The sequence below is a fragment of the Phlebotomus papatasi genome, chromosome 1, assembly GCF_024763615.1.
Source record: "Phlebotomus papatasi isolate M1 chromosome 1, Ppap_2.1, whole genome shotgun sequence".
NCBI lineage: Eukaryota > Metazoa > Arthropoda > Insecta > Diptera > Psychodidae > Phlebotomus > Phlebotomus papatasi.
Window position 1 is genome coordinate 16,976,760 of NC_077222.1, and position 11,700 is coordinate 16,988,459.

At 39.4% G+C, this 11,700-nt stretch overlaps 1 protein-coding gene across 1 annotated transcript; it reads left to right on the forward strand.

Annotated features, from left to right (window-relative positions):
* The first annotated feature begins 1,135 nt into the window (after window positions 1–1,135).
* On the forward strand, window positions 1,136–7,682 carry LOC129798009 (NFX1-type zinc finger-containing protein 1-like). The gene is made up of 5 exons (XM_055840938.1): window positions 1,136–1,200; window positions 1,530–2,192; window positions 2,255–2,475; window positions 6,824–7,307; window positions 7,363–7,682. The coding sequence occupies exons 2-5, from the start codon at window positions 1,634–1,636 to the stop codon at window positions 7,593–7,595; spliced, it is 1,497 nt and encodes a 498-aa protein (XP_055696913.1). The 5' UTR covers window positions 1,136–1,200; window positions 1,530–1,633; the 3' UTR covers window positions 7,596–7,682.
* Window positions 7,683–11,700: the final 4,018 nt, after the last annotated feature.

Consider the following 11,700-nt stretch of genomic DNA (forward strand, 5'->3'; position numbering starts at 1 on the left):
TATGCGAAAAATATTAAGTGTTCGAAGCCATAGTATGTGCGAAAATTAAAAGATGTCCCCTACTCATACAAAATCTACATTTTTTCTGTTTATTTTCTGCGAAAAATGAATGTAGAATTTGACTGTACTTAAATTATTATATACGAACTTTCCAAAATTGTTTTTAAAATAATACTAGAATACTTTTTCCTGTTTAATTTTTACCCAGACAAACCCCCTGCTGAAATGTTCAAGCCAAGGCCTTGGAATGTCCGGAATAATTCGGGAAATTTTTCTCAAAAGATGTCCAAAGAAGACCTCTTATACATTGTCTCGATGGATCCACATGACATCTTCCTTGAAATTTTCGACAATATTCAGAAATTCTGCGAAACTGTTTTTGAGACCGACAAATCAAATGAAATCATTGTTCTACTCATTGTTATCCTTGGGAAAATCCATAAAATTCCCTTGAGTCATTTGCAATCCCTTGCAAAGATGATCTTCGGATCAAATGTTGTCTTTCGGGATGATATTTTGGCGTACGTGAGGTACGCAGTTGATCTGGAAGAGAAAGGCAAACAGAATTTATTGCCTCTTGCTGATCAAGTCTGGAGCAGTTTGGAAGTATTTTGCAAGTACGCAAAGAACATTGAGGGAAGTGCCAACTGTTGGGCATTTTTCACTCGGGCTTTGTGTAAAATCCTTGAAGGGAAAACTAGAGATTCTCTTGTTGAGAAATACTCAGTGTTCGCAAAGCTCAAAGATGACTTGATGAATGGGTACTTTTACTCAGGCAATATTTATGCTTCTGTTGTGGATACAAAAGTAAGATATAAGCTTGAGCCACCTGAAATCCAGAATGGAAAGTTCAAAGATGCAGCTGAGTACTTGAACTTTCAAATTTCGTACTTGAGGAGCTATTTTACCGGTGACCTGTATGACAGAGCACAGGAGTTCCGTCAACTTGAGGATAGCACTGTCTATCGTGGGTTAGTTCTTAAGGATGCAAATGGCAAAAGCATATTTCCAACTGTACGACTTCATAAAAACCATCCTCCACGAGCAAGATTTGACAAAAGCTTCTATTCCTTGGATTTGGCACCTTACAGCAGAGTTAACGTGAAACTACCGAAAGATGTCGAGGAAGAGGTGAATAATTACAAAGAAAGTGAAATAGGCGGATCTCTTATATTCCTTTCAACATCATCGGAATGTAAGGTAAGTGCTGAACTGAGAATGTTGGTAATGAAGAACAGTACGCTATTTGCCTATATTACTACTAAGTATTTTGATTTTTCCTGCCTTATTGAAGGATATCATTGTGGCTCAAGTTACGCGTGTACCAAAATATCTTAAAAAGGAAGGGTTCCTATTCGTCGACCTTGTGTATATGGAAAATATTGAGTCTAGTATTTTAGATCAGGACTTATTCATCGTGTCTATTCGTACGATGTTTGAGTCCAAATTGCATACGTTGAAGATACTCAAAGAAACTTCAACATTAACTCTTCCGATGAAAGAATACTTTGTTGATTGCCAGAATTCAGCAATTCTTCCAGATTATGAGAATCTCGAAGAGAATGCACTGTCTCTTGAGAAGATCAACCTCACGGTAAAGGAGTACAGGGAAAAAGGTCTCAAGACTCCAGAGATGAATGAAAAACAATTTGAGGCTTTTCAATTGGGCCTCACACGAAAACTCAGCCTTATTCAAGGTCCTCCTGGAACAGGAAAATCCGCAGTTGCCCTAAATATCGTTCAGCGAATTCTTGAAAAGACTTCTTGTACAATTCTTGTTGTGACATTCCAAAAGTACAATTTGGACAAGTTCCTCATGGATTGTTCTGCTCTTACGGAAAAAATTGTAAGAATTGGTGGATATTTGGGTGATTCTAGACTTGAGAGGTTCACATTGGATAATACTGTTCAAGATCCTCGAATTCATCGTATTAGACGACAATGTATTGCTCAGTATGAAAATTTAATGAACATTTTTGCTGATAAACTAAAGATTAACGACAGGAATGAAGACCATTCTCACGATGCTTTAATGCACATCTTGAACGAAGTCCAAAAGACTTCATTGAAAGGACAAGAATTGCACCAGCTTCATTTGTACAAAGAATGTCGAGGTGCCCGCATAATAGGGATGACAACAACTGGAATTGCAAAGTATAGTTGCCTGTTGAAGCTCATTCGTCCTTCAGTCGGTAATTCATTTGAAGTGTTAAAAAAAAATGTATAATGCGATGAAGTCTGTTTTTTTTTTCAGTGATTATGGAAGAGGCTGAAAACTCTCCCGAATGTCAAGTCATAACTGCTTTAACTGAATACACGCAGCAATTGATTTTTGTTGGTGAAGCCAAGAGGATTGGTTTTCTCAAAGATTTGCACTTTGACATTCCCTGTCGTAATACATCACTCTTCGAGAGACTAGTTGAAAATGACATCAACAATATTCTTCTCAATGTTCAACATCGCATGCATCCGAACGTAAGTAAATGCATTTACTTACTTTTAAGATATCGTCAACAGCATCGATAGTTGTTGTATGAAATTCTTTCGTGTAGTTACTTGATACAAGAAGCAGGAGGCGACGTTTGATTTTTGTTATCGTTGTTTGCACCAAATACAGATACAAAACAATGCAGATACGACAATGGTTGATGCAACCAATATTTTTGCGACTAGTTTTGTGATCCTACAAAATTCGACTATTCTAGAAAATTGTAGTAATTTCGGAGACCTTTCAATTCCACCCTTGAACATCAAACTTGGTGAGATAGAATCAGAGACTTGATGTTATGTATTTTCCGAACTTTAAATCTTTGTATTTCCGCATTTATTGAAACCAAAAGGGAAACCACGCCATTTTTGTAACCATGAACTTTGTGAAAACTTAATTTGACTTGTTAGTCGAGTCGGCCTGTTCGCTGAACATATAGAAAACTTTGGACCCATCACCGTTGATTGGATTCTCAAACTTTTTAACCATTACTTGCGTCATCGCAGAATTCCGAAAGAGTGGCGAAAAGCCCATGTCGTGGCAATTCCGAAGCCAGGAAAGAACATCAGTGATCCGAGGAGCTATCGCCCTATCTCTCTCTTATGTCACCTTTTCAAAGTGTTTGAAAGTATGCTTTTGCAAAGGCTTGCACCCGCCGTAGAGGACAAGCTGATCAGAGAGCAAGCTGGATACCGCTCTGGGAAATCCAGCTTTGGTCAGGTACTGAACCTTACTCAATACATTGAGGACGGGTTTGAGGAAGGCAAAATCACGGGTATTGCCTTCGTTGACCTCTCGGCAGCCTTTGACACAGTAAACCACAGAATTCTCCTTTCCAAGATCTACAATCTTACAAATGACTAACGGCCTCGCAAGGATGATTTGGGTCCTCTTATAGAACCGTAGGTTCTTTGTTGAGTTCCGTGGTTAGAAAAGCAGATGGACATTGCAAAAAAATGGCCTGCCGCAAGGTAGTGTCTTGGCTCCAATCTTATTTAATATCTACACAAATGATCAGCCACTGCCGTCTCCATCCAAGGCCTTCTTGTACGCGGATGACTTGGCTCTAGCTGTTAAGCCAAACACGTTTCAAGACGTGGAGTCCCAGCTTGAGACTTGCCTTGTTGAATTCTCGAAATCCTACAAGAACCATTCATTCATTCATTTTCCACCGCTTATCCCTATTGGGGTCACGGGCCCATGACATCCAAATTAGCAGCCCACGCTTGTCGATCCTCCGTCACTTCAGGAAGATGTTCGGGTTCGATCCCAAGGCGTTCCAAGGCAAGATTCTGAATTTTATTCAGCCACCTTGTCCTAGGTCTGCCTCGAGGTCGACGCCTTCTCACAATGGCTTGCATAGATTTTCTGGGGAATCTTTTTCTATCCATGTGCTGAACATGTCCATACCATCGAAGTTGTGATCTCCCAACCCGAAGAAGCAGCTCCTCGACTACATTCCTCACTCGATCTCGACGAGTAATTTCCTTAACCGCCCGAAGGTACCTCATCTCGGCAGCTTGTACTCGCGATCTTATACTTTCGGTCATTACCATTGACCATAGGTGAGGATAGGAATAAACACAGCTTTGAAAACCGATAACTTAGCCGAACGGCTGAGCTCGGTCTTCCTCACCACGCTTCCGCCAAGCTCCCCTCATTACTGCAGAAGCTTGACCGATTCGCGATGATAGTTCGGTGTGAAATCTACCATCACTCGTGAATAACACCCCGAGATACTTGAACTTCTCCACCTTTGTCAATGCTTTTCCATCAACAAGGCTGTCGAGAAATCACCATTACCTCCGACTTTTTGTCGTTCATCTTCATACCTGTTTCGGCACAAACATTTACAAATCGGTCAAGTGCGCGCTGAAGCTTTTCTTCGCAAGACCCAAAAAGAACCAAATCATCTGCGAAGAGGAGATGGCTCACCCTGAAATCCCCAATACGAATCGCATTCTGCCCCCGACTGCGTTCCATAATCTTGTCCATATATAATATGAACAACAATGGTTATAGAACACATCCCTGGCGCAGTCCAACACCCACCTGAAAACCTTCCGACTTGGATCCGTTTACACGAATACATCTACTACAGTCTCTGTACAATGACTGAATGGCTCCCACCAATTCCTCATCCAGTCCGTACTCGTGCAGTACATCCCAAAGTTGTTCTCTCGGTACTCGGTAATATGCTTTTTCCAAATCTATGAAACAAGCATAGAGTGGAATTGCATACTCCCAAGCCTTTTCGACAATCATCCTCAGGGTAAAAAGCTGATCCGTGGTGCTTCTGCCAGGTCTGAAACCGCATTGTTCCTCACACAGTCTGGGTTCGACTATATCTCGGCATCTTCTCTCAAGGACTTTGCCAGGCATACACTTTGCCAGGCAAACTTGGAAGGGACATTCCCCTATAATTGGAGCAATCTTTCTTGTTTCCCTTCTTGAAAATGGGTACAATAACCTCAACTTGCCAGTCCTTTGGTGCTCTCCCAGTTTTCCACCTTAAAGACACGCGTGAGCCAACTGACCCCCGCTATACCCATAAGTTTCAGCATTTCAGGACGTATTTCGTCAATTCCTGCAACTTTTTCATCCTTCAATTTACTAATTGCATACAGGACTTCACTCTCTGAAGGCCTACTTTCTTCCCTGCCTTTACTTGTGGGCACGTCATCATCAGTGCCTTCTTGAGGATTGAGCAATTCTGAGAAGTAATCTTTCCAGCGACTTAAGCCCTCTTCCTCTTTAGTCAAAAGAGTTCCTTCCTTGGATGTTACTCCTTAGATGGAATTGCTCTTCTTCCCTCGGAGTCTTCGGACTGTTTGCCAGAAAGTTTTGTTTGCCATCCTGTAGTCGAGCTCCAGCTTTTCACCGAACTTTTTCCACGCCTCCTCTCTAGCGGCTTTAACTGCGAGCTTTGCAGCCCTTCGCGCTTCAACGTAACGATCACGAGACTCAGAATCCTTACGCTGTATGTACAACTTATAAGCCTTCTTTTTCTCTGAAACGGCTTCTTTTACTCCCGGTGTTCCCCACCAAGATGACCGTTTCACGTTGTTCGTCACAAGCTTCTGTAGCCGAGGCCAATTCAGCCTCTATGTCAGAAGGAGATTGTAGAATTTTGTTCAAACTTTTCTTACAAGGAGAACCAACTAAAGCCAAATCCAACAAGAAGAACCAACTAAAGCCAAATCCCTCTAAAACAGCGGTAAGTTGTTTCCATCTGCGTCACAAGTGGGACACAACTCGCTTGAATGTGAGATGGGAAGGAGATTCTCTGAAGCACAATTTCACGCCCAAGTATCTTGGTGTCACCCTTGATACAGTGCTGTCTCGCTATATACACAGTTTGGGTACTTTTTTTGACAGTTCTCTCTCTGAATATGCACAACTTTTTTTGAAATTCCCAACGGTTTTTTTCTTTCTTTTAGTAAATTATCATTTTTTTATTGTTCTAGAATTTCCCGTGTTATTTTAAATATAATATGAGACAGAAAAAATAAAATTAAGAAAAATAAAAACAAGAAAAATTAGTTACCAAGAAAATAATTGTCTTTATTACTTTGTCAAAATGTAAACAAATTGATTTTGAATGCAACTGACACAAAAGCTGTGCATATAGAGAGTGTGCATATAGAGAGACAGCACTGTAGAACTCTCACATACAAGACCCACTGCAGTAATGTTAAAAACAAGGTGAAAACAAAAAATAACTTACTGCGAAAACTTGTCAACGCTCAGTGGGGAGCTCAGCCGAAACTGATGCGTACGTATGCTCTTGCGCTATCATTTTCTTAACAACACCGCCCGTATAGTAACAGGGTGCCTAAAGGGCACTCCAGTGGACAAACTCTATCCCTTAGCAGGAATTGCTCCACCACGGATGAGGAGACAAATCATCTCCAGTAGAGAGATGTCCAAGGTTCTCTCTGAACCAAGGCATCTTCTCTATGGTCACAAAAGACCAAGAGCAAGGCTGAAGTCTCGCAAGAGCTTTTGCCACTCTGTGAAACCACTTGACAAATCTCCGGAGGAGGCTAGACTTAATCTGTGGAAGGAAGTCTTTCCACCAGATTTTGTCGAACTAAGGGAGAGCCTTCCTCCTGGTGGTGATCAAAACTGGACGACGTGGAAGTCTCGCGCGATCGATAGACAACAGGCGGCGATGGGGCTTCTCGGAATGTGACGTCACTTGTGACTGTGGGGTGGTTCAAACTACCCCACACTTGTGTGTTTGTCCTTTGTCTTGTGTGAATTTTATACCTCGACACGATTAATAATAATGTTAGTCAAGCAACACATTTTAGTAAAATTTGAATTTTGCAGATTTCTGACTTGGTAAGGGAGACGCTGTACCCAGATCTCATTGATGGAGATAACGTAAAGAGTTATCAACCAATCCGGGGCATTTCCAAGAATCTTTTCTGTGTCGTCCTGAAAGGTCTTTCTCCGAATGATGATTCTTTACTTGAGCAATTTCCTGTTCAAAACCAAGAAAAATTATCCAAAGAGAGTTTCCATGAGATTCTCTTCTCATGTTCCTTGGCGAACTATCTCCGTCAGCAAGGATACAAAGCTCATGAGATAGTAATCTTTACAACGGGTTCTGATAATGAAGTGGAAGCATTAGAGGCATTTCTGGTGCTCTTTCCTTTGTTGAAAGATGTTAGAGTAAAATCAATGGAGAAATTTCAGGGCCAAGAGTGCCGTATTCTAATTGTATCACTTGCAACTACCGACCAGAATCCAAACATTGAATCAATGAGTAGAGACGATCGACTTTGCGTCCTTTTGACACGAGCTCAAGAAGGTAAGCGTACTTTACTTGTCACTGATCATCTCATCACTTTAGAAATCCCTTTTAGGCTTGTATATTGTGGGCCAATTGGATCTGTATGTGGAGATGAATGAAACATGGAGAAAAGTTAAAGAGAACTTGGAATCCAAGGGGTGCATTGGGCCAATTCTTTCCATAAAATGCGAGAAGCACGGATGCGAAATACTTGCAGCTGGAGTTGAGGACTTCCTTAAGTTTTCCCAAGAAGGATGTCCGACTGGAACGCTTGATAAGGAAAATCCTTGTATTGAAAGTAATTAAACTTGAAATGTTGAAATATGAAATTCTATTGCGATGAAGTATATAAATGTGAATTACTGAAATAAACTGAAAATTCATTGTGACCAATCGTAGTGCTTGAAATCTTCCACTTGAACAATTTTTTTTCCGAACTTTGCATTCGGTTATTCGTCATAGTACTTCATTCACCGATCCACTGTCTCTGTATTGTGGAATGATTGTCTTGTATAACGGTTCTTCTGCTTCCTCGTCGCTAAAATATTGAGGTTAAATCATAGCTCGAAGGACAAGTTTCAAAAAACCTCGCCACCAATCAATGAGATCTTCCACAGAAAATACTTTAAACTAAAGAGCCCTACTTTACTCTCGTGAGCTCCCGGAAACACGAAGTCTCTTTGAGACAGGTACAGCTGGAACTTGTAATGATTTCATTTTCTACTCGAGCTCCTCGCACACATGATATCGACGGTTCCATTCCATACTATGCTATTTCAGAATGACAACTTTTCAGGAGAGCCATTTGAAGTCGTCAATTTCCTATGCTGCCCATGTAATTTGTTTTCGAAAGTCTCAAATATCTCGTTACCCGAACATCGGATGACCACAAATGTTTTACCAGTTGTAGATCTCGGTCTCAGGAACAACATATCTCTCGGAGTAATATAAAGCTAAATCGACTTAGCATAGTATGGAATGGAGCCGTCGATATGTAATATACTGCTAACTTACCGCAGGCGCTTGTGACGTGCGTGGTACACAGAGCAGCGTGTTGTTTCCTGTTATCCTCGCACGCTCAATAGGCTGGCCTGAAGGTACCATTATGATTTTAAAAAAAAAATAGCAAAAATGCCACAGTGAGGTTATTGAAAACGACCCTATTTTACTGTTAACAGGATAAATGACTACAAAACTCAACTTAAAACTATTAGATTTATGGGCTACTTCCATTGAGAAAATTTTCAGATTTTTGTAATTCCCAATTCACATGAAAGCTCACAAAAAATCCCAGTTTTGAATACGAACATCTCGTTGACATTTGTTTGTTTTGATTTAGATTCTGGGTATTTGAGATTTTGATTCTGGGTAAAAATACATGAAAACAACCAAAACCTTCATGAAATCACTGCTAAAGGACATCTTTAATCCTTTGGTACGTAAATTGAAGCAGGGAAAGAGATAATGAAGGGTAATTGAGACCATTTAAAACAGCAACGTTTCTGTTTTTCGACGCACTTCTAACACTTTGTCCGCCTTTATCGTAAATCAGAGTTCTGGACATACCTTTTCCCAATACAGGGACATTTTCTCACTGCACGCACTATTTTCACCCTCAAAGACCCCAAATTTACTTTAATTTCATCTAAAAACACCTTCACTGTGAAATGAAAACAAGTTTTTTTTTAACCTCCCTGAAGCTGGCCGAAGACCAGCCGAACGCGGGTTTGTGTCTTGGCTAAGAAAAACCGTTGCAAATTCAAATATTTTTTGTGTGTCTCGGCTAAAAAACACTGAGAAAAATTGAAATAATTATATAATAATGAAAAGAAAATTGCGGAAAATCTGTTTTTCATTGAAAATTATGGTGTGTGTCTTGGCTAAAAAGAAATTGATATGTACAATTTCCCAACTTTTTCTCTCTGAAAATTCTTTACGAACATAAAAAAATTTTGAACGAGTTCTCTGGTAAGTAACCATTTCAAAGGATTTATTTTCCCTAACAAATCTCTTTGTTTCCTGGACAGATCATCCTGGATGTGATACATGTATGCAAGTTCAAAGAAAAGTCGTGTTTCACCAATGGTTTCCTTCTACTAAATTTTTCCCTACGGGGTTGTCATTTATCTCACTACCCAAAATAGATAGCCCACTAAATCCCCATTAAAATGTACCATGTGCCATGCCTGACAAATCCTTTGTTTCCTGGACAGATCATCCTGGATGTGATACATGTATGCAAGTTCAAAGAAAAGTCGTGTTTCACCAATGGTTTCCTTCTACTAAATTTTTCCCTACGGGGTTGTCATTTATCTCACTACCCAAAATAGATAGCCCACTAAATCCCCATTAAAATGTACCATGTGCCATGCCTGACAAATCCTTTGTTTCCTGGACAGATCATCCTGGATGTGATATATGTATGCAAGTTCAAAGAAAAGTCGTGTTTCACCAATGGTTTCCTTCTACTAAATTTTTCCCTACGGGGTTGTCATTTATCTCACTACCCAAAATAGATAGCCCACTAAATCCCCAATAAAATGTACCATATGCCATGCCTGACAAATCCTTTGTTTCCTGGACAGATCATCCTGGATGTGATACATGTATGCAAGTTCAAAGAAAAGTCGTGTTTCACCAATGGTTTCCTTCTGCTAAATTTTACCCTACGGGGTTGCCATTTATCTCACTACCCAAAATAGATAGCCCACTAAATCCCCAATAAAATGTACCATGTGCCATGCCTGACAAATCCTTTGTTTCCTGGACAGATCATCCTGAATGTGAAGCCTGTATGCAAAAATCGAGAAAAATGTGTGTTTCATTAACAATCATCACTTCAGAATATTTCTTACGGGGTTTATGTTTGTATACGAACTCAGAATTAATAGCTCATGTCATTCCCAATATTATCTCTTATATAATTGTGTGGCAGATTTTCTATTCCTGGAACAGATATCCATATCTTTCAGTCATTTAAGCTGGCTATACATTAGACATAATTTATTGAAATATTTCTTTTTAATGTCAAATATTGACAAGGATTGCCTCCACATTGCAAAGATTTATTGACATAAATGTTTCCATATTGAAGAAAATTGCCCAGTGTGTAGGCAAATATTGAAATATTTGTTTCAATATGGAACATTTTATTCAATATTTTATTTCATTATTTTGAATGGCTACAAACTAGGCCAAATCATTTCAATAAAAAATTTCAAAGTCACATTGAAATAAAATTTCAAAGAAATTCTAAATATCAAATTGATTTGATATTTCCTTCAATATTTTTTAATGCTCAGGAAGCTTCTTCCTTCAAAACATCACAGAACTGCCAGATTTTCCTTGTTCATGAATGAAAACACATCCAAGATCAAAATCCAAGTCAAGACACATCTCTCCTGCTTTCTCCAGAAAATCTCAGATTCTTGGAATTTGGTTATATATTTTGTTCAATCTCCTCAAGAACCCAACTTGGTCAGCACTAATCACCTGCTTCCTTCGGAAAATCTCAGAACTTCTGGGATTTTCTTGTATATTATGCCCAGAACACTTCAGATACCTTCTGTGGTCAGAGGATTTCTGGAGCTTCCTCCAGGAAATCCCAGATCTTCTGAGATTTTCTTGTATATTATGCCCAGAACACTTCAGAAACCTTCTGTGGTCAGAAGATTTCTGGAGCTTCCTCCTGGAAATCCCAGATCTTCTGGGATTTTCTTGTATATTATGCCCAGAACACTTCAGATACCTTCTGTGGTCAGAGGATTTCTGAAGCTTCCTCCTGGAAATCCCAGATCTTCTGGGATTTTCTTGTATATTATGCCCAGAACAATTCAGATACCTTCTGTGGTCAGAAGATTTCTGGAGCTTCCTCCTGGAAATCCCAGATCTTCTGGGATTTTCTTGTATATTATGCCCAGAACAATTCAGATACCTTCTGTGGTCAGAAGATTTCTGGAGCTTCCTCCTGGAAATCCCAGATCTTCAATGATATATCTGTTTTAATTTGGCATTTAAACTGTTGAAAATAGGGTATCATAATGATCTGTAATATGTTCAAAGTGGTCAGTAAAAACGAGTAATTTGATCGGGAAAAATTTGAAATGATCAGCAAAAATATGGAATTTTGTAAGTTAAAACGGAAAATTTTGTATGCAAATAGTAAAATTTGGTCAGTAAAAAGTTAAGTTTGCTCAGTAAAAACTTCCAATCCATCAGTAGAAATATTCCAAATGATCAGTAAAAAATTGCAAAGTGTTTAGCACTAAATTAAAAATAGTGGCCAGCAAAAGTTAAAATGTGTTGAGTAAAAATAAGAAGTGGTCAGTAAAAAACATAAGTTGGTAAACAAACACTTTATCCAGTTTTAAGCCTCGATCAGCCTATAGAGGTGCGATTATTGTATTTTATT